Source organism: Emydura macquarii, unplaced genomic scaffold, assembly GCF_026122565.2.
Source record: "Emydura macquarii macquarii isolate MOO-44397 ecotype Brisbane River unplaced genomic scaffold, CSIRO-AGI_Emac_v2 contig_2636, whole genome shotgun sequence".
NCBI lineage: Eukaryota > Metazoa > Chordata > Testudines > Chelidae > Emydura > Emydura macquarii.
The window spans coordinates 5,065,352-5,090,018 of NW_027132773.1; the positions used below are offsets into that span (position 1 = coordinate 5,065,352).

Sequence of the window (24,667 nt, forward strand, 5' to 3'; positions counted from 1 at the left end):
GCAGGCTCCATTATCAGTTACTCCATTCCTGCATTTGAAACAGGTTTTATGCTACCTTTGCACTTGTATTCTAGAGCAACCAGAAGGTTGTCCAGCGCTGAGTGAAACCAGAGAATAGCCAAAGCACAGCACATTCTGGCAAGTCACTCCCTCAACGCTTTCCCCCCAAAATTTATCCCTCACACCAGGACCCAAGAGCAAGGCTGGCACAGAGCCCTAGGCCAGCTGTATGCCGGCTGAGAAGGCCCACTGAGTAGGGGTATACTCAGAGGGCCACTTGGAGCCTTATTAGTGTAGAGGGACTTTAGTGTAGTTGAGAATCAGATCTTCTTAATTACACTCATGTGCCACTAGTGTACATCAGACTATAATTAGTCCCTCTGTGTCCACGATTATGCCCCATTCTAAACCCACATACATATTTCCAGTCACTAAACTTAACTAATACACACTGGGCCTGACATTACTTACAGTCTAAATCAGGAATAATCCCACTGAATTCAATGGAGTAGCAACAGTGAATAAAAAACATGAGAGGCAGGTGAGGTCTATTTTCATTACTAGTAAGTTACAACAGTGTGCAAGTGATACCTTCCACATACTTCATCCCTAAGAGGCCCTAGTCTCCCTTTTGTGTAACTGTTCACCTATGTACAAAGTAGTGCTAGTAGCTGTAAAGTGTGAGGGGAGAACTCTGACCTGGTAGAATTTTCCACACACTTTACACAGGAATAAAAGACTTCAGTGGGAAATCAAATGAGAGTGCCCAGTTTGCATAAATATAACTCATATACACCATCTCCGAATTAAGATCCTTCATTTTAAAGTTTTTTATGAGGTATTAGTACTGCAGGTCTTTAATTTTACGAGCCTCAAAGGAGTTAGATGTTTAACTCCCATTGATTTCAATAGGAGATAGGGGCCTAAATAAATTTGAGGAACTGAGCCTTAGTACATGATGCACATGGATGATTTTTAATATTTAATTTTGGAAAATAAATGCTGAAATGCTCAATAAGATCTGTTTAAACCTCTTCCCTTAAAAAGAATGCCATAAATATTCTCATACATGTGTGTGGAGGTCTTCCACTTGGAACCTGTGCAGTGTTCATGAGAACACTGAGCCATCCTCAATGAAAGTTTGTTTTTATTTTCATTAAGTCTCTCTCTCGCTCCAATAAAATCAGCATAGAGGAAATCAAACACCAAAAAAATACATTGAAATAACATTAAGGATCTAATATAAATCAGAAAAGCCAGGAAATTCAGAGATAAAGGAAGACTTTCACACTAGGGTAAACTTTCCAATATATTAGACTGAAGCATACATTCACTTCCCCTTCACATGTTTGCCATCAGCCCTTCCAGACACAAAGGGATAAGTTCCTCTCTGTTGTAACTCCACTGCATTCCACAGTGCTACAGCATGGATGAATTTGGTCCTATGGAACTGTGTATTAATACTTTATCTAACTATTGCTGATAATTACCAAAGATATTTGAGTTTAAACAGCAACATTCTGCCTTGCAACTATATCTCCCATCTTTCTGGGACTGTTATAAAGCTGAATTTGTCAGATCCCAATAATTTCTATAATTACACATGGTGATGTCAATCACAGGATTATGACTTCACTGAAGGACCAAGCAGAAGAAGAACCATAGTTGTGAGGGAAAAAATCCACATTTAAATGTAAATATCTTCAAATGTAGCAAAGATAACACTGAATATTATTGATCATATACATTTCCATCTGCATAAATAATAGTCTCCACTTTCCATTTTCTTCAAGTGTGAAAATGCCCCTTGAAAGTGTCAATTTCATTCATAAATCACCCATTATACTTAAGTTTTACCACCCAGGCCGAATTCAGACGTTGTGTTAGTGATGTTTGGGCCAAATTCAGTGAAAACCTCTCAGGAAGCACATCACAGACTGTGCATCTTAGGAAAGAGGGTGAGGGCCACATCTGCACTTCCCAGATTCTGGCCTACTCCATAGGCTGGCATGGCTTCAGCATAAACTAGAGCTGCGCTGTGCTCCAGCCACACCCCCTATGACAGATGAGGAAGGGGATGTAGAACCAACTAGTAGTGCTATGCCACTTGGAGATCCCCAGCTGATTGATGAAGTCAGCTTTCCACTTTCTCTGTGCTGCCAGAGCAGAAAGTATCAGATGGATCTGGCCCTCTGAATTTTATATCAAAACTACAATTTTTCCACTATCAATTAACTATAATTAAAAGAGGCAGCTAAGATGATCACCATGCCGCCTTAGACTACAGATCCTCACCCTTAGGTCGCTGTTATAAGCACAAGAGCTTGCACGGCAAGGTCTTTAACCTTTGGACACTTCGGTTTCTGACAAATAAAACAAAACAAACAAACACACAGTAATTCTTTTCAGAACACCTTTACTTTCTAGACTATATTTGTAGAAAATGTAAATAAAAAGCTTTTCATTATGATTCAGGATGCACTGAAATTCCACTGCACCTTTTTGACCAAAAACTGATGCTCTAGATGCACTTTTTCCTTTATAAAATAAATGTCTCTTATGGGTGAAATCATGGCCCAGCTTGCATGGCTGCATAGAGGAGTAAGAAGGGTGTAACTGAGGGAGGTCCCGGATGATTGGAAAAAGGCAAATATAGTGCTCATCTTCAAAAAGGGGAAGAAGGAACATCCGGAGAACTACAGACTGGTCAGCCTCACCTCAGTCCCTGGAAAAATCATGGAGCAGGTCCTCAAGGAATCCATTTTGAGGCACTTGGAAGAGAGGAAGGTGATCTGGAACAGTCAGCATGGATTCACCAAGGGCAAGTCATGCCTGACCAACCTGATTGCCTTCTATGATGAGATGACTGACTCTGTGGATGTGGGAAAAGCGGTGGACGTGATATACCTTGACTTTAACAAAGCTTTTGATACGGTCATCCACAGTATTCTTATCAGCAAGTTAAAGAAGTATGGGATGGATGAATGCACTATAAGAGGGTCAGAAAGTTGGCTGGTCATTGGGCTCAATGGGTAGCGATCAACGGCTCGATGTCTAATTGGCAGCCGGTAACAAGCGGAGTGCCCCAGAGGTTGGTGCTGGAGCCAATTCTGTTCACCATCTTCATTAATGATCTAGAGGATGGGGTGGATTGCACCCTCAGCAAGTTTGCAGATGACACTAAGCTGGGGTGAGTAGTAGATACCCTGGAGGGTAGGGATAGGATACAGAGGGACCTAGACAAATTGGAAGATTGGGCCAAAAGAAATCTGATGAGGTTCAACAAAGTCAAGTGCAAAGTCTTGCACTTAGGACGGAAGAATCCCATGCACTGCTACAGACTGGGGACCGACTGGCTAGGCAGCAGTTCTACAGAAAAGGACCCGGGGGTTACAGTGGACAAGAAGCTGGATATAAGTCAATAGTGTGCCCTTATTGCCAAGAAGGCTAACAGCATATTGGGCTGCATTAGTAGGAGCACTGCCAGCAGATTGAGGGAAGTGCCTATTCCCCTCTATTTCGGCCCTGGTGAGGCCACATTTGGAGCATTGTATCCAGTTTTGGGCACTCCACTACAGAAAGGATGTGGACAAATTGGAGAGTACAGTGGAGGGCAACAAAAATTATTAGAAACAACGAGAGTCCTGTAGCACCTTAAAGACTAACAAATTCCTGCGGGCATAAGTTTTCGTGGGCAGCAGCCCACTTCGTCAGATGCTGTATACAGACTAACACGGCTACCCCTCTGGAACTTTTCAAAAATGATTAGGGGGCTGGAGCACATGACTTATGCGGAGAGGCTGAGGGAATAGGCTTGTTTAGTCTGCTGAAGAGACAAATGAGGGGGGATTTGATAACAGCTTTTAACTACCTGAAATGTTTTCAGTGGTAGTAAATGACAGAACTAGGAGCAATGGTCTCAAGTTGCAGTGGGGGAGGTCTAGGTTGGATATTAGGGAAAAAAACTTTTTCACTAGGAGGGTGGTGAAGCACTGGAATGGGTTACCTAGGGAGGTGGTGGAATCTCTATCCTTAGAGATTTTTAAGGTGCGGCTTAACAAAGCCCTGGCTGGGATGATTTAGTCAGGGTTGGTCCTGCTTTGAGCAGGGGGCTGGACTAGATGACCTCCTGAGGTCCCTTCCAACCCTAATCTTCTATGATTTTAATGCAACCCTTTAATCCCCTGTGTCATAAGTAGCTGTGTGGGGGAAAAGCAGCCAGTGCAGTGCACTACATTTCCTTCCTCATACATGGGTGGGAATCTCTGAGAAGCGGTTGGAAATGGACAGTGCCTTGGCTCCAATCCCTTCCCCATTACACCTGCAGACGCAGCTGTGCTGGTGCTCTGAGGCAGTGTTGCTCAACCCTTTAAGTAGCAAGTACCCCCTAACTTCTGAGAATTTTAATAAGTACCCCAACACTCAATTTTCCACGGGATTTTATATTTACAGACTAATGTGAGCCATATGTTGGAAGAAGGGCTCAGTATATAAGGCTGTGACAGGACAGATGTCAGATCCAGTGTGGGTAGGGTTACCATCTTTACACCAGGGGTGCGCAACTCTAGTATGTACCTGGGCTAGAGGTGATGTTGGCCAAAGCTAGGAGGCTTTGAGCAGTATGCCAATGCTGGGGAATATAAAGCACCGCACTAGATTTTTTGCCATAGATTTGAGAGGAGGAAGGGGTGAGAGAGAGACAGGGAAGGTTGGCAGGAGACAGAGAGACAGTGAAAGAGGGTAATTGGTAAAATCTGGGGCTGACATAGTTGTCAATTTCACTACTCAGCTAGAGCAGTGAAATTGACAAGTTTTCTGGGCATTGAGCCAGGAAGGGGGGCTGCCACTTGGGCAAGTTGCAGGCAGCTGCCTCCTGGCTGCCAGCCCGGGAGGCAGGAGACTGCCACCCAATCCGAGCTGGGGCAGAGGAGGCTTCTGCGCCGGCTGGGACCCAGGAATGTGGGCAGGCGGCTGCTGCCCGTCTTCAAGCCAGGGCACTGGAGGCTGTCCCTTGGCTTGGAGTTGGGACGCAGGTGGCTGCCACCCAGCTGCGTGACCAGCTCCCGAGATGCAGGAGGCTGCCACTGGGCTCCCACCTGGGAGCCGGGACCCGGAGGGAAGAGGGGGGCTGCTGCCCGCCTCCTCTTCACTCCGTTTTTCCCCAGGTACCCCCTGCCTATGTCTTGCATACCCCCAGAGGTAGACATAGCACAGGTTGAGAAACTATGCTCTGAAGGATGTATGCTGCACCAGGCATTGACCTGGCGCAGTGTATTGCCCCAGCACAGCACAGGGCAAACTGGGAGGTAAAGTGTGGCCAGGGCTACACCTAAAAGGTAGGTCAACATAGGTATGGCACTCTGGGGTGTGAAAAACCAACATTGCCCTGAGTGCCGCAGCTATGTCTACCTAACCCTCTGGTGTAGCCAGGGTGCGTCAATGGTTCTGATGACCTAGCAACTGTTGCTTGGGGCAGTGGTGTTACTACAGTGATGGGAAAAACCTCTTCCTCCATGCAGTGTACAGCTACACTGTGGCACTACAGCAGCATAGCCATGGTGCGGTAGCTGTGCTGATGTAGTGCCCATAGTGTAGGCATGGCCTGTAACTCTGAGGCTCCTGGTTTGCACCTGCAAAAATGGGCTCTCTCTTGCTTGGGGCACTTGGAAAAGCCACCATTTACTCCTTTTGATGGCAACAGTAAATTAATAAGAAAAATCCAGGAGGAAAATAAGTATCTGTTATGTTATCTTTTGTTTGGTAACCAGGCTGAAAAACAGTATTAGTTTTTATTACAAGTATCCTCTTGCAATGATCAGTTAAAGTGAACATAACTATATCATTATTGCACTATATAATATTTGCCTTTGGTCAAATACCAGTTCCTTGGTACTCAGCTGAATGCTAATTAGTTGCTCTAATTATATATCTCCCATTGTCCTGAAAATTGGGGCTCAAGTTATTTGTAATGGTTTGCTAGAGATCAAACCAGAATCATAGTCAACAGAGCTCTCCAAGGCAGAGCTGCATACCGACATCCTGGGCGCAGACAGTGAAACCCACCCCCTGCCTGAAAATGTCATTTCTGCCATGGAACAGTTTTATCACTTGATGCTAATGTTGTCACATCAAGGAGAGCAATGGATTGTGCCAGCACTCAGATTGCAGAAAAGGATTCTTTTTCCAACAACTATCACTAAAACCACTGTAAGAATGCTGTGTGTGTGTGTGTGTGTGTATTCCTCTAAATGATCTGCAGCTGTCCATCACACAGATGCAATGACCAAGATCATGTAGTACAGCTGCATGCAAGAATGGGCCAGACCACAGAGAGGCAGCCTCTGTGGCACAAAGACCGTCAGAGCACCCATATTTTTGTGCTGAAGCAGTGGAAGGGGATATGTTTTCCTAAGGCTTTTCACCACAATAAGATGGGCGCAAACACCCCCCCCCCCCCCCCATAGTACTCATGCCGTAAAAGCAGATTCTCCTCAGTCTGTCACGGGTACAATTACTGTTAGGAACCCCACGTTATGAAGAAAACGACTGTGTTTGGTAGAAAATAACCTGGACATTTATAGGGCAGTTGAGGGGTTTGCTAAAGGTTTTAGTCTGTATGGAAAATTATTCCCATTTGGGATGATAATCTGTCGTCCAGTGGACACAAATGCTTTGAGCATTATACTAGAGATTATACTTCAGGTCGGTAGACCTCCGATATATTTCCAGTCACTATTGCTAGAGATTATCTTGTTTTCACTGCTTTCTATGTACAATATATAGTACAAATGATACTGTGCACATACATAGCTCCTTTCATCCAAGGATCTTGAAGTGCATTTCAAACGTTAAAACCGTACAACAACCCTGTGCGGCAGATATTATTATCCCCTATTTAACAGTTAGGAATACTGAGGCAGAGATGTTAAATGACTAGCCCAAGCTTATACAGGGCTCAGTTGTGGTTTTAAGGCACAGCCTATGTCAGGAGAAATGTGCAGCCTCCCCAGAGGACCTCCAAAGGGAAATCAAGCGTAGGAAATTCCTCTTGGTGTTCCCTAGCACACAGGAGGGACTTGTCTGCTACTAAAACCTTCAGACGTGCAATATATTTCCCAAATGTGTCACACCAATGTTATGGGGCAGGGATCATCCTTTTTTCTACAGTGCCTACCATAATAGGAGTCCTGGTCCATGACTGCGTCTCCATGCCACCTTGGCAATACAAATAATTAATAAATGCAGGTCAGTGCATGGCGAACTATGGCACTACCTCCTCCCTTTCCCTCTAGGGTGCTTTGCACTCCAGAGAGTTTGCTGAGGTAGCAGTTCCTGCACTCTAGGAAACACAGGGACTGCCATTGTGCCACACTGCTGTGAAAAATAAAGGATGGGGTACCTTTGCATTCTCTTCCACTACTTTGAAAACACTGTATCAGAGCAGTAGGGTATAATCTGGCACCCACCTGGTTACTGGTAGAGCCAGGACAAGAACCCAGCAGTGCAGATTCCCAGTTGCCTGTGCTAATACTGCTTCCATACTATACAGGCTGTGCTGCAGGAGTAGCTCAAGCCCCAGTTAAGATTGAGAGAGCATGTTTGTTCTAAATACCCTTTTTCTGCCACTTGCTATATGACTTTCTCAAAGGTTACCTGAAATTTCTCATATTTAATCTTGGACCAGATCTATACTTCCTTGGATAGTTTCCAAATAAATCCACACAGACATTTTTTAATTAAATAAATGTCCTTTTCAATTTTTCAGATGCATTATGCTCAGATTACTCCAAACCAGACCTTTTTCAAGGCTTGTATCCATGACATTTATATGCTCCTGAATGAGGAAAGGGGACGCACTAAATATTCAAATACAGAACTGGAGAAGAGAAAGAATGCACCTTATGTCAATCTTGAACACAGTGGAGTAAAATTCACTTTGCACTGGTGGAAACGAAGACACAAGGTGCAATGCTGGAGAGAATCAAGCCCTGGGCTTCTTTATGAGATACCTTTTATTAGCACCTTTTTAACACAAACTAACAGGTTTTAAACAAAAGAAAAGAGGCAAATAAATAAATGAATCCTTTTAAGCAGTCTGAATTGTGTATTCCAATATTGCCACTGAAGTAAATGGGAGTTCAGGTGCACAAAGAATGCAGGACACAAGGAATGGGACTAATAACTGCAAAGAATACTCTATATGAAACAGGGCATAGTTTAGGTTACTTTAGAACAGTGAACTTGTTTGCTTTTGACTGATTAAAGTCTTAACCTTAATGATGCATTAACATAGGTTCCTTCCCCCAACCCAAATTATTTAGAAAGATCATGAGAGCCACAACTGAGTCTGTTACCCTAAATCATTGGTGTTTTATTTATATGGGTTTATTATTCTTTGCCTTGGACTTCACAGAGCAATGCCACCCAGTTTACGATCACCTGGAGTGCCATTAGGAGACATCCTACTGGCTGAATGAAGTTGTTTTTTTAAAAAGAATTATTACAAATCATGGTTTTAAAACAATTTATTTTTTCCAAATTGTGACTAGAATAACATTTCTCTTTGTGGGTCTCTGTGCTATGGACTCTTCTTCTTGGCTATATGTCCAGAATTTCAATCTAGCTGTTAAAAACAAATGCTATGATGCAGAGAGAAGAAAGGTTATTTATGTTCTGTAACCAGAGCTCTTTGAGATGTGTAGTTCCTATCTTTATTTCTCTATGGGTATGAAACACTCCAAGTGCCTGAGCCAGATGATTCTTGCTAACAATGTCCATTGGTCTGCACCTGTGCTCTTTCCTTCCTTGTGCTCTGATCCAATGGCATGAGGGATAGTGTGGACTGACTGCTTCTCCAGTTCCTTCTCTACCATGAATCAAGTATTATGATCCGGAGGAGGGCAGGTTGTGTAATACAGCAAGGGACCGTACATCTTGAAGAACTCTGACGACAGAAGGTAAGTAACCTCTCTTTCTTCTTTGCATGCTGGACCTGTATGTATTTCACTATGGGTGACTGACAAGCAGTATTCATGATGGCAGAAGGTGTGAGAATCCCTATAATATTGATGACTGTAGCACCATTAACTGGGACCGAATGCATCCCTGTATTCACATACTACACACCGTAATGATCTTTGAACAAAATATGCCTTGTAAGGTAACTAATAATTCACTGGTCAATAGTATCATGATGAAATGTAGTAACATTATATGGAAAGTTATGCATTCCCCCGACTGATGTTGGTAGCACATGTTCAGACCAACATAGACCTGATTAGGCAAGATTGGTCAAGCATATCTTAAACATAGACAGCCAGAGAGAGAATGTATGACTCTGTAGTTGAGTAGTTAGGGTAGTGGGAAAATCCATGCCCAATCCTCCTGCTCCAACCACTCTTCCATTACATAGCCACAGTTGAACAGCTTCAACAGGAGAGATAGAGGGACTCCCACACACATCAGACTATCCCATAGTCCATGGGTTAGAGAACTCTCCTGAGAGGTGGGAGACACCCATTCAAATCTTCTCTCTCCCTCTGGCAGAGGAAAATGAACCTGAGTCTCCCACATCCCAGGTGAGTGCCCTAACTACTGGGCTAGAAGTTATAAGGTGGGCTCTTTCACCCCATGACCCATTTTCTGTGGAGCGAGGCAGGCGTTTAATTCATTCTCACAAGAAAGGTTCTCACAAGGTTCCTAAGCCTCCTGACTCCAGGCAATGGGTTCCATTCATGGATCGCTAGCAGAGCTAAGTGCCTCCCTGCAGCTTAGACTTAGGTACCTATCTCTGAAGGAGGAGTAGGCTGAGCACTCACCTCTCTCTCTGTCATCTCCCATTGGCTAGCATAGGCATCTATCTCTCCCCATTCATTGTTCAGAGAGACTAGGTGCCTAACTCGTCTTTGTGGATCACAATGTTGTTCCTGGGCTTTCTAGGTGCCTAAAAATTGGACACTGTGATGCTCAGTGTTGCAACACCTAAGTCCCTTTGTGCATGTCATCCTAAATCGCTGTACAAGTCCTTTATTTATTTGGTATTGTCTGTGGGAGGTATTTCCACCTTTCTCTAACCAAAACACCACTGCCTAAGTCAAATATTTACCAAATTATAGAGATTCAGTTGTTATGATGTCATATGCCTGCAATGTACTCAACACTGAACAAAACACAAAGAACATTTTAATCTGTGCAGCGGATGAATATTTGGCATTTATGTTACTCTTTCATCAGCATATCTCATAGTTTTATGTTAGCATAATATCCTCATTTCATAGATAGCTAAGTGACTTGTATAAGGTCACACACACCCAGTCAGTGGTAGATTTACAACTAGAATCCAGGGATGAATTGAAGAGTACCACTGACTTCAGTGGGACCAAGATTTCATCCCACGTCTCCTAGATCCCAGCCCCCTGCTCAATCTACTTGACCATAGTCACCTAAAGTATTTACTAAAAGAATCTTTACCTTGCATATAAGGCCTGATGCTATAGCTGTTTCATGCACAGAAAACTCCCATTGACTTCAACATGAATTCTTTAAATCAAGTGTTTTCAAAATCAAGCTGATACAATCCAGGGAGACCTCGTTGTGCCCAATGGTGGCATAAACTGTTTATACATCTAGGCATGCACCCCACAGGAGTCTGTTTTTTTTTTCTCTAAATTTTTAATGGTGTAAGCCAAGTGCTGTATCAGACAAATAAATGGAAAAAGGTCCCTGAGCAGATTTCTCAAGGCATCATTAACAGGAAACAGTGCAGTACAAGTGGGCAGAGCATGAATGAGTTCTGTGTGAATGCTAAGGAAACCCCAAGAATATGTTAGCACAGTGCAACTTTGATAAGATCATAATAGCGAAGCTCACATATGTGTTTGTATTACAACTTGTGAAAGTTCCCAATTGATCTCTATTAGGATAATTGATGTAACAGTCAAAATGGATTAAGATAACACATTAGATAAAGTTGCCATTCTTCCTGTATACAGGAACTCCCGGGGTTTAATGAGTATTAAGCTCTAAGCAGTTATTCTAAACAGACAGGATGTAAAGCATAAAATTCTAAACCTGGTTGATCCATTATTAATTTGAATGGTTCCAAAATGTAGGCTATGCTCATTGGTACACCAAAGCATACAGACCTCTATGGGCCAGAGACTGCTGTCATTTACACTGGCGTAAATCCAATAAAATTAATGTACTTACTGCAAGTTTAGCTTATTAATATTATTATATACACCACTGTAACTAGGAACAGAATTTGGCCCTACAATTTACAGACCACTAGACTGGCAGTCTACAAAAAAATAAATGTAAGATGATGTGTCCAAATAGAATGTAACAAACAAAACAAAACAGCATCACTAGCTTCCATAAATTGCTATGAAAAGAATTACTATCTTGGACTTTTCTTCCCCAATATTTGTCAAATTACACAATACATATATTAAATTGCCTAAGGTCCAAAGAGTAGAAAACAAAACTACTATTTCAACAGGTAAAGCAGGAAATAACTCATGTGTGAAATGCTTCATGGCAAGCAGCTATCCTTGAATACAGTCCTTCCAGCCACACTGTAAAACACACAAGGACCATGTTCTGTGAATGCAGTGAATTCTGCAATGTCAGCCTCCAGGGAAAAACAATGAAGCATACAGATGGCCATATTCATAGATCCAGCACTTCCTCCTCAGATCTGTCAATTAAGAGTGGCCCAAGGGCTGCTCTTGCACAATATAAAGGTCACTTTTCCACCATGAAATCAAGGGAACATCAACGCTGGACAAACCAAGTGAGAAATGACAAAAAAGAAAACTCTGTGACTGACAGTTCCTCCTGATTGTAAACCAGGAAGTTATACTCCATCAACAGTCACTGACACAGACGAGGTGGATAAGAGCAGTTTGTAAAATCAGAATCACTTTGAACAGTGAATGGCAAAGGATTGCGAAACAACAGTGCATTATAAATATTATCATTATTATCAATATAACATCATGATTACAACAGATGGCTTTTTCATTCAGCCTTTCACCTCCCTGGGCCTTGGTGCTTCCTGTTATAGGGTCTCCCTGAGAGTGAAAATATTTGGATTCTCCAGGATCTGAGCAGATCTCCTGTTCCTTTACTGGAAATGTCACTGCTGCATCTGAAACTCCTAAATTATATATCTTAAATGGTAAAGCTCTGGGTTCATCTTTCTCAGATGTTAGTGTTTTCAGATTCAATCGGCAGGTTTTGTCCCAGATTTTATTTTTCTTTTAAGGTCTAAAGAATACTGCACATAGATTTCAAAAGGGAACAATAATTGCTCTACTGTAAATTTGCTGTGTTCCTTCTGCTTTTTTAATTTGAGCCTGTACCAAATTTAAAAGGAAACAGAACCAAGTGTAGACATATGGATACAAATGGGCAATGCTAACTAAACACACATATAAAGTACATTACTACTGGTATAAAAACTGCTTTTCCTGAATCAGGTGCTTGTATGGTAAAATTAGAAGCTACCTCCTGGTGAGGACATTTTGCAGGTACTTAATGAGAGCAGCCCCCCTTTCTTGTTGAAAATCCAGTACTGTAACTAAAATACAATACTGCATTTCAATATGAAGCAAAGCTTTGTCCTACGATTAAGGGAAAGGAAATAATAATACTTGCACGTACGGCATGCAATGATTTCATTCAAGGACCTCAAAGCATTTTACAAACATTAAGTATCACAAAACCATTGGAAGAGACTCAAACCTGCATTGCATCTAGATCTCCCATTTGGGTATGTAAGGAATGCAGAATCAGGCCCAAAACGTCACAGGTAATAAGTATTATTAAACTCCTTATTTCAGATGGGTGAATTTAAGAGCAGAGGGCCTTATTCTCATTTACACTAAGGCTCTTATCACCACTCAAGCTATGTAAAATGGGAGGAAATTATAATTATAGCCAGAGGCTACAGTATAAATGAACATTGGACACAGAGGGATTAAGTAGCTTTCCTCACATCACATAGTGAACTGGAAGAGAATCCAGGAGTCCTGATTCCCAACCTAACCATCAGATGACACTTTTACACATGATATTCCATTCATTATGTCAGGACTCCCCCAACCCTCATATACGCAAGGGTGTAAGGTGCTGACTGTTTTATTTCTGGAGTGAGCGGCAATGGTGGTGCTAGCCCAATGGTGCCTTAATCAGGAATATTTCCACCCTGCCCAACACATACTAATAAACTAAGCTGAGCCTGGAGTGTTTATTTTCAGATCTTTTTGAAAACATATAGTTCTTAAAATGAGTAAAACACTAAAACTGGCAAGTTCTTATGAAAATAATAATAATAAAAAGCGAACAGGGCCCTGGAGTTGCTTGGGGCCCTAAGCATTTGCTTAGTCTGTTTATGCCTACCACCAGCTCTGGTGAGAAGCCTTTAACTGGACATGTCTAGTGGCTATAGCAAAACTCAACTTGTGTTTCAATAAAATAATTAGTTACATTTAAAACATTTAAGGAACTATGCAGCTCGGTTTGATGATTGTATTTCTTATTTTAAAGGACAAATACAGGACTTTTATATGCAATGAAGATGTAAGAAGGAGACAAGTTCACTAGGATTCACACTTCTGTCAAATACATTTTCTGGTGACAGCTGAGCAGCGCCCAGTTACAGAAACCCACACTGGTTCTGACACTCCCCCATCCATCTTGTACACAAAGAGTATGCAAGGCCCTTCCAAATCCTCCCCACTTAATTGTCCTGACAACTAGGCCTGTGCTGGATGCATCTTTAGCCTATAGGAATTGGAAACAAGCAGATGCATGGGTTTGGGAAACAATTCAAATGTGTGATTCTCTCCATCATTTAACCTGAAGACAAATGAGACTTACTAAGAAAGGACAACATTCCTAAGGTACAGCGCACGTGTCAGGCAATCAGTGTTCTAGTCCTGGCTCTTCCACAGATTTCCTATGTGACCCTAAGCAAGGCACTTAGGACCAGAATTCTAAAGGTATTTAGCTGCCTAAATCCCATTTATTTCAATGGAAGTTAGGTACCTAAATTCCTTTAAAGGCTGGTCCCTACCCTCTATAGTACATTTTCAATTGGCTCAGGCTCAGCTTCTCTTTTTGCACCCACAACATTTTCATGGGCAAAAACTGAACTGCAAGAGCAAATGTGAGTGATTGTACCTCTACCTAACTGATTGGTACAGTCAGGTCATTAGAGACGCGAGTAGTTAGAACTGTAGCTGCAACTGAACTGTGGCTGCACATACTGCAGGCGCAAAACGCCTTCAGAAAAACATAGGCTACCCTATTGGCAATGTAGCCCTGGATCTTAGTTTTCCCATATATAAAAAGGAAATTCAGGAATACTTACCTATCTGACAGGAAGTGCTGGGAAATTAAAGGATACCATCAAATGAAAATTCATTTTTAAATACACTAACTTCCTTACCTATGCTAGTAATAACACCTGATTATGAAAAATAAACATTTTAAATGTCAACTTACTTTTCACTATTGACACTGTTTTTTTACTTATTGAATTTTTCTCACTTTCAACCATGAACATTTGCCGTTTGGGGGCAGTCTGAGTTGGCAGTTTCCATTTAATGACTATGAATGATTTGAGAAGCTCAGATAGAAAATGCAATAGAAATCCAAAGTTTTGCTCTTTGGGTAAGTTGGACATCTTGTAATACCCCATTCTGGCATGGCGGCATCAGTGAATTACCTTTTGATAATATAAATCAAAGCCCTTGCTAAGGTCTGGTCTACATTGCAGACCTATACTGGATAACTGCATCGCTCAGGGGTGTGAAAATACGAACCCAATCCCTCATGTAGTCAGTGCTATGTTGGCAAGAGAAGCTCTCCTGCTGACATAGCTACTGCCTCTTGGAGAGGTGGATTAACTATGCCAACTGGAGAGCTGTCTTCATTAAAGTGTTACAGTGGCGCAGCTTCAGCATTGCAGCTGCACCAATGCAGCATTTTAAGTGTAGATGTGCCCTAACTGTAGGCTATAAAGATCTAGGGTCAAATTCTCAACTGGTATAAATGGACAGAACTCCATTGTCATCAATGAGTCACACCTACTTGTACAGGCAGAGAATTTGGCTCCAAAATTCTGAGCAGGGATAATAACTCTGATATCACAAAGTAAATCCTTTACTTGAATCTATCGCAGACCTAGTCAAAGATTGTACAGAAATGAAGACGCACACACCTTTCTAAATGTATCCAAGGCAGAATGAATATGTTTTTAATGCATGTTTTTCATTCATTTGCTTCCAGCATGGAGAAGTTGTTTTCCCTCTCCAGAATGTCAAATGGGAAAAAATAATTAAATGGCAAAATTATGGAACTTTAAAATTAGAGATAATCTTAAATGTTGCTGGATAACTTGCTTTTGCAGTCATTCTAGCCTTTTGAGAGATTATACCTAAATTGATCATTCTGTTTGGAAATGAGCTACGTAAATATGAAGTTTTCTAAGACTTTTAGCTTGTTCTTCATGAAACTTGACTTCATGTTACTTGTCTACTCTTTCAGCATAGGAACTGTGAGGACATTGATAATTAGTCTGACCATTAGCTATAAAAGTCCATCAAAGATCTTTATGTGGCTAAAACAATGACCGTCCACAGGGAGTAGTCTTGCCTGCATTTATTCATTCATAAGGCTTTACATTACCAGACCAGAACAGAAAGTTCTACTTAAATTATGGCTTAGAGAGATCCCAGTTGTTATAGCAGTGCAGTAGCTTCACTACACTAATGGCTGATCTAGTATTTCCATTAGATTGTAAAATCTCTGGGGCAGAGGTTCTGTCTTCATATGTATTTCTATAATGTCTAGAACAATGGGGCCCTTATCCTGTTTCAGGACCATCGAACTACAATAATGCATATATAAATACTACTAATAAACCTCATGGTTGAGGTTGGATCTCTCAGCCATTTCAAACTGCACTATGATGGAATCTGGAGAAAAGTTAACAGCTGGAAATCAATTTCTTCACTTTTTAAAAAACATCTTTGTACCACTTAATCTGATTTTCAGCATTTAAGGTGAAATCCTGGCAAAACTTCCATTGACTTCAATGGGGGTAAGATTACACCCTTAAACTCAGAAACACAAACTTGTCCACCTACGCATGTTAAGATCAGCTCAAACCCTTGCAGAGGGAAATGGAGTTTACTTTTGTTTGTTTTATCTCTTACCAATTTGAAATGCACTATTTAGTACATCTGGCAATAAATATCACTGCCTAAAAGAAAAAGTCAGGTTATCTGAACAAAATGCATTCATCTGTTATTTGTGTTTCAATGACTCTGTGTGTATGTGTATGTGTGTGCGCACATGCATGCTGTACTTAGAAATTAACTACTTCTGTTCTGTTTTATACACAAGTTATTGTTGCAGTTTTGTCTGTTTTTTGCATTATCCATTACCAGACAGTTTCATACTATTATATCATTATGTCAGTCACTTACCCACATCAACTCCAGACCCCTTACAAAGTTATAACATCTGCATACTGCGCTTTGGAATATTCCTTGCTATTTTATCTGCTTTTGAAATGCTGAAGTTGTGTTTCAAATTAAACAATTTGGAGGTGAAATCAGGCAATGCTAAAAATCAAACTGGAGGGCGGGGAGGGGGAAGACAATGGAAATAAAAAACTAAATGTGCTTTTAAAGCATCATCTTCAGAATGAGGTTTCAGGTTTCTCCATTAAAGTGAAGTCTGAGAGCACTAGAAGTCTGTGAAATCTCCAGGACTTTTCAATATGATCCATTGGAATGAATTGTATTATAATTGCTTATTCAGTCTCTGCTCCGCTCCTGCCCCAGTACTTCACTCAGGTTACTAGCCTTACTCAAATGTAAAAAATGTAGAAGTCTAAAGCGTAGGCTCCTTGGGACATAGCAATAGGAACCTACTCCTATTTTCCACTAACTCCAGTGTGAGTAGGATTAAGCTCCACTGATGAGATCCTGGCCCCACTGAAGACAATGGCAAAACTCCCATTGACTTCAGTGGGGCCTCATGTCTTTATTAACTCTATAAATGTCTATGGACACCTATGATACATACAATAGTAATTCTACTAATAAAAAGCAGGTTGCTTCATCTGCAGGTTCCATTGAAATCAAAGAACCTAAATCATATCCTGGTATCAAAACTTCTAAAACTGAAGAGTAACAAGCACACAAAGAAATGCTTTTCATCATTAAAATAATAGGATTTTCTCTCCCCAAAAATGTATTGTTCTGCACATCTATGTCCAGCAACTTGTGGAGACAAATAAGTTCTACTACCACTGAAACTGAATTTCTGACTCCAAATATTTTGGTTCCCATCTGGGTCTTCCTTGTTATCTTCAGTGCTTTTAATCAATTAACTCTAAATTTGGGTAGCTTTTTCTTTACAGCCAAATATTTATTTCCTATAGAACCATTCACTCTTTATTGTTTGATCAACAGACAAGGACCTTATCTTCATGGACTGTTTTTCAAAGTACACGTTATTTTATTAAAAATATAATGGGGTTTATTGTACACTTCTGGTAAATCACTCACTTCAGCTTTTTTCTCCATGTTTCATACATTCAAAGTCAAATACATTTAGTCCCTCTTCTAAAAAAAAAATTGTGAATCACGAACGTTAAATACTTAATTTGAACCGGCAGAGAGACTGGCTACCAGAATTCTACAGAAGTCTGTTAGCTAGTATGTTTCTGCGTGTGCATATTGAAGGAAACAGCAGAAATAATACTTTACAATTTGATGAACAACATATGACAAAACCTCCAGATTCACAAAAATAGGTTACAAACTTAGAAAAATACCTGCCATATACAATTTCTCGCCCCTCCCCCCCCCCCCCCCACACAAAGAAAATCTACACATTCCTTAAAGTAATGTTTAAAGTAATGCTTGATACAAAGGTACTGGATTAACAAAGAAAATAACCACTAATGTACTTTAAAAACCCAAATCAAACTCATGTGATAAAAAGGGGTGTTTTCTGAACAGAAGGTAGATGTTAAAACATAATGGGTCCTATTATGCCATCTGATTTTAGGCAAAATCCCTCATTGATTTCCACAGCAAATTCTGCTTAAAAACAGTAAGTCTGATAATGGCTCCTAATGATTTAACAATATTTTTTCATGTTTAAAATGTAATGTGACTCTCCATTTTACCACATGCAAAAGAGGACCTCACAAGCCTGACTCATTCTGGAAAAGAGAAAAACCAGAGAGAAAATGGCGCTTATATTTTCCAATGTCTACAACATTATCCCATTGTTAGGTGCAAGCTCATATATTATTTCTAAATTTCACTAAAAAACAACCATTGAGCACAGGAGTGAATGGGTAAAAGATTCTGTTTCTGATATTTACAATCAGAAAACACCCATGGTGCTTCAAAATGCTCCTTAATTTCAAGGAAATAAGTGACATTGTTAGAAAGCATTAAACTGGTTGCAGAGTGAAGACTGCCTCTATGGGATAGTCAAGAATTTATTTCTTCAGTTCAATTTTTTCCCTCAAAGAACTGTACTGTATTAATTTCTTTGTTGCTACTGCCTGCTCGCTCTTGCCAGTATAAGCTACGCAAACCAAAGTGCATATGCCAACCATAAAAAAACCCAATATTTTTTCTCTTCAGAGAAGACATCTCTTAATCTCTGATACAATGCCTTGGATGGTGAACCTCTTAGCACTGCAGACTGTGACACTTTCCATTCCCACAGAGTTAACAACCTTCCGCTACAACCACCTACACCAAACCCAGTGTAGATAGATGGCTTGGATGTTATAAATTATTCTCGTAAAACAGCCATTCATGGTGCCTCCCTGGGGACTGCACCCAACGTGAGGATCAGACAAGTTCAGTTAGCATCCACATATATAATCTCAGACCCTAGTAAACCCTAGGCAACCTTATAAGGAAACTGACGGTAATTGCTATATGTTTTATTGAGCTATTTAGTGTTTGCCTCATGCAAGCCACCTTTGAGAATGTTACCAATTCATGTACGTTTTTATAAACCATCTAATCTCCTAATGCCAATGGGCTTCTTCTCTGTGTACACAGAATTTGCCTACTCTAAATAGTGTAGACATGTATAGTATAGATTGTATCTGACTGTCTGATTTTCTCCACAATATTAGAGGAAGATCCTGAGGTACTTTTATCACTGGACCACAATAAAGGATTATTTTTATAGTGCATGTTAAAACTATACCTCCTCCCTTGCGCTTAGCTGCTGATACTTTGTGGAACCTCAGTTATAGTTATAAGCTTCCTTGGTGCTGTTTTAGTTCTAGGAAGCCTAGATGGCTTGACGACAGTCTTAATATATACTGGAAAAGAAAAGGATGAGCTAATGGGGGAAAAATGACAACATGAAGATGAGGAAAGGGAGGAAGGAACATAATAAGGGAATGAAGAAGAGGAGATGGGGTAGGAAAAAGAAGTATAGAAAAAATGGAGGACAGAAGTGGAGAAGTTAAAGGTAATGGGAGAAGGAAAACTAGATATAGAATTTATTATGGAGCATATGGTTGCACCTTCAACTTCTCCCATTAAACACCTATGGATGCTTTTCGGGTGACATTCTCATCACTTTCCTTTTGAAAGTGTGTGTGTAAAGGAGAGAAGTAAAAATGAAGGCGTATAAGAAGTATTCGACAACTTTGGCTCTCAGTGAGAACACTGAATTTCTAGACTGTGAGTGACCAGAAATCTGTATGACCAGAGGATTGAGGATACTTTCCAAAAATGCATTTGTCTCTGGCATTAACATCCAGGGAACCAATAACAGGGTGAAAGAGCAAAATTTTAAATTTAATAACAAGACAAATGAAAAATATTACAAACCAACCAGTTTATGAGAGGTATAAAACTGGCCCAGCCAGGGAAAACATTAGATGCAAGTTTTCCAAAGTTCATTTTTGTTCTTTTTAAGGATTTTGGTGGGAAATGTACTCTGATATTCAGTGACTATGGAGCATTACTAAATAGACAAAGAGGTTTTATTTTTTTAACTTTATCTTGTACACACTACATTTGAATTCTATCACCTTTCATAATCACTTTCTGATGGCTGATAATACCTCCTTTAACCTTTGTTACTCAATTACTGAACAAGTTATCTCATTGTTACCCTTTTTTTGAAGGAAGAGTTGAGGTTCTTTTCATGTTGATAAGAGACACAAGTATTCAGTGTGGGCAAACATTTAGTAGTAAAGTGTCTTGAGCAAACTATCAGAGTCTAAAGGTAGGAAGTTGAGATAACTTGTCTGCTACCTAACCCTTTCGTCAACCAACAGAAGAGAAAGATATGAGACAGACATTCTTTTTAAAAATAAAATGGAAATAATCTTCTTCTAAAGAATGGCTTTAAAACACGCTTTATAAAGTAGAAAATAAATCAAATGACTGGAAGTAAAATACTTACCCATTTTCTGGGCCGGCCTCTGGGTCGTTTTTCTCCAGTGGCTTCTGCTTTCTGTAAAGTGAAAAAAACAACATGTTTTATAGGCCAATATTATTTAGCAGTCTTGGTAAGTAGGAACATATTTCCTGTAATATTATCCACAATTATGTATCTGCTGATTAGACGGGTTGCACTAAGTCTCTGTCTCTCTCTCCCCTATGGCTTGAATCTTGACTACATTCCTTTTTCTAACATTTCATAGCACAGACTTAAAGATACTAAAATTCCTTCTTGTGGGGTATGAAGAATACAGTTTGTTTCAAGAAGGAAGGAAACTTCTTAAAAAATTGATGAATATTTGCTATGGTGTTCCTGTTTTTCATCTGTTGATAATATTCAGAAAACAAATCAACACATTTGATGAAGAATATCATCTTGAACATGCGTGTATTTCTACTCAGTGATACTTTCTTGATTCTGAGTAACGTTTTCCTTTTCAGGTGCAAACGCATCCTTTAAACTGTTAACATACCTTTCACTGTTCCAAAATATGTCTTCATTTTGAGGGTTGAAGCAAATTCAACAATAGGTACCCTAGAAATGGCACGTGTGAGCATGATACGTAAGCATGGCTAGCAGTTAGTGCAAGGATCTCAAATGGAGGAAACACAGATTCCATTCAGGAGTCTGTCATTAGCTTGCTTGGTGACTGTGGGATAAATATACTTACCCACTTTTGTAATGCACTTTGAAATCCTTGGATGAAAAATTACATATGAAGCGTTGTTATTTACAGACATAATATGTCCACCATGCATATGTCAATACCTGATTAATAATAATGTTAGTTATGTATGTGGACTATGAGTGAAATCCTTGTCCCACTAAAGTCAATGGCAAAACTCCCTTCTACGGGGCCAGCATTTCACCCTATGTGCATAATCATCCCTTAGAATCAAGATTTTTTGTATACCTGCTGCATTATACATGTTTTCATAAATTGCTTCTTCACAGGAGTCAGGAATGTGTGTTTTTGATTTTCCCGTCAGAAGTCAATTGTTTCATTACATAAATCACATATTGGCATATCTCTGTAAAATGTAGCATAATGCCTTGCCATGTATAATGAATCCCACTGAAAAAGAATCTGAGCTGGGAAAATACTGGGGCCAGTCCCTATAAACCCTACACTATAAGTGCAGTGAAATGACCTTGAAATAAATATCTCACCAAGAAGAAAGCTGTGAAAAATAAAATTCACATTCCTAAAGGGCAAAATTATCAGTTAGACTTGTTAAAAGAGTAAACTTGTTCTTTAGCAGTTTATACCAGTGTTACATGTAAGGTGAAACTCTCCCATGAAAATACTTTTAAAAGAAGTACACGTGCTGTATTCTCTAGCTATTTAAGAGGTTTTTGTTTTCCTTCAAACCCTTCATTTTTATGTCATTTTAAATTGGATGATGCAAATAGAGATTAATTTTAGAATATATCCAGCTGACATACAGTTATTGCTTGAGCTATCTGAAGCATTAATTTTAAAGAAAAGATCAGTTCAAAATGTTCTTAAATTAATACTTGACATCTTAGTAAAGGACAAACAACCCCCCCCCCCCTCCTTTTTTAAACTTTTACTACTTTTAAACTAAGATCATGCAGCTAATGTCCTTAAAAAATGAACATGAACTTTTTAAAATATACAGCAAACCTGGTCTTGAAATCAAACTTAAAAAACCTCAGTAAGTTTAACTAGACTATATAAAGTAGCTTAACTGGTAAGAGAAGATGAAGATTTCTTTGAATAATCAATCTTCATTTCCAGCCCTAAACTGTCATGCAGTGTAGCTGTGTGCTTTTAACAATATGTTTCACCCCAAAGGTAGCTACATTTCAGTAGCGGACAGTGTTCCCTGTGTATAGTTTGTATATCAGTTTGTAAAGTGCTTCGGGACCATTTGGAATGAAAGGCATTATGTTAGTGATGTATATGATTTCCACCTCATGTTGGAAGAAAAACATTTCTAGAGAGCTTATCAAAACCAAATCTTTCCCAGAGGTGAGCTGGGCAAACAGCAGTGCATTCCAGTTCATTATGTTTGGGTACAGAGAGATGCTGTAAGCAAACAGGAAGGTTTCCATAGACTAAACTGCAGAAGATGAATGACAAGGACTTCCATAATGGAAATTTTATCTCTATGCTAAAAAGCAAAGACAAAACACTTCTTGAACAAACAAGAAGGGAACATAATGATCAAAAGATGATAGTAAGGACAAGCAATCTAGGAAACATGGTTCCATTTTTTTCACCTTTTTTCTTTATTATTATTATTAACACTAATAATATCTTGGCAAATATAGCACAAGTTTACTCTGGGAACACAATATTGTCATTTAATTTAAACACTTGAAGACATGACTAGTCAAATAATTTTACATTTTTCAACACAATTTTATTTTAATTAACAAGTTAAACATATTAACCAAACAGCACTACTTTGCCTTTTGAATAGATACTTAGAGCAACCAAATCTAACTATTCTACCGTAGCTGTTTGCTTCCATTACACTGTTGTGTCTGGAGTGAGGGACAAATCCAGAGAGAGCACCAAACATCCCAAACATAACAAAAGTATTATTTGAGCAGCAGCTTGCAAGTGGTCTCAGCTAACCATTGCAGTTTATACCTGCTTAATCAAAAGAAGCTGTTTCTTTAATCCTCTGATGCAGTGTAGAGTAAGGTGTGTTGTGTTAGGTTAGGTTAGATCTAATCATGTGACACAACATGATGAGGCATGACTGTTCTATATAGTATGACAACATGTAATACTGAACATAAAACAGAGGAGAACTGATGGGGGGAAGGTTATCAGATATGCAGTTTAAGGGTGTTTTTTTAAATTAAAAAACTTTATGTGCAATATTATAAGCAATTAATTACTGTGATAAAACATTTTGGGAGTGAAACTTAATTAAGTAGCTTTTTGAGAATAAAATATGTCTCTGAGAAAATGGTATTTTTCATGCTATCACAACTGCTATTTCAATCCTTTTCATATTAAAGACAGTTAACAGTCAATGGAAAGGTCTGCAATTCCTCTAAGTTTCAGTAGTACAAGGGTGCTTGAAGCTGCTTCATAATTCCACATTGTACTGGGTTCAGCAAAAAAAGAGTTTGACTTTCCCACCACCATGGCCTCCTTGGTCCATGGTTGTTCAATGCCAAGCAAAAACTAAAACTGTACAGTTGAAGGCAATTAACAAGACAAGACGAGTGTAAATAATTTAATGGATATAAAGTGTTCTTCGGGCATCCATATATTGTCAAGCAGGAACCCAAATGCAACAGAATCCATATCTTGTAAACTCTATCTGTTTTGCAAAATGATCTGTTGAGATGTCAAGCTAAAATGTGTCAGAGGCATAGGTCAGCTGGAGTAATTGATAGCTCTCTGAACAAAGATAACTGTTGTCAAACCTAGTCAAGAGAACTTGCACAATGAAGTGTCCCTCTACTGAAGAGTCACTGTTAAAAAAATTATAAAAGGACTCCAAGGCACTGGACAGACATAATCTTGTTACAGCTTTTCAATGTCATGTTTACCCAGTTTACCGCTAAACAGGGTTTTGCTTTCTCCCTTTCCTTCCTGACACATCTTACTGAAAACATCTCATTGGCAGTATTCTCCATCTTTTAGGTGCAATGACCGATTGTAAATATTTCCTTGTTTCCCCCAAAGTTATTTATGCCTGGTACTGGTAATAATAAATGAATCAGGCATTCTATGAAAAGTCATGGAGTCATAAAAATGCAGGACTGGAGGGGACCTTGAGAAGTGATCAAGTACAGTCCCCTGTGCTGAGGCAGGACCAAGTAAATCTAGACCATCCCTGACAGATGTTTATATAACTGTCTTAAAAACCTCCAGCGATGGGGATTCCACCAGCTCCCTTGGAAGGCTACTCCAGAGTTTGACTACCCCTATAGTTATAAAGTTTTTCCCAACATCTAACCTAAATCTCCCTTGCTGCAGGTTAAGCTCTTTACTTTTTGTCCTGCCTTCAGTGGACATGGAGAACAATAGATCACTGTCCTGTTTACAACGGCCCTTAAAATATTTGAAGACTGTTAACAGGTCTGCCCTCAGTCTTCTTTCCTCACGACTAAACATGCCCAGTTTTTTTTTAAACCTTTCCTTATAGGTCAACTAGAT

At 39.8% G+C, this 24,667-nt stretch overlaps 1 protein-coding gene across 4 annotated transcripts in view; it reads right to left on the bottom strand.

Annotated features, from left to right (window-relative positions):
- Positions 1–24,667, bottom strand: part of HMGA2 (high mobility group AT-hook 2) — a 137,658-nt gene that overhangs the window by 105,143 nt on the left and 7,848 nt on the right. For 3 of the 4 annotated variants that reach the window (XM_067563944.1, XM_067563946.1, XM_067563947.1), the window contains exon 4: positions 20,479–20,529. In XM_067563944.1, the coding sequence (XP_067420045.1) occupies positions 20,479–20,529 (51 nt within the window). Of the gene's footprint in view, positions 1–18,131; positions 18,251–20,478; positions 20,530–24,667 lie in introns of those variants that run through there. The other variant, XM_067563948.1, reaches the window with a different exon arrangement.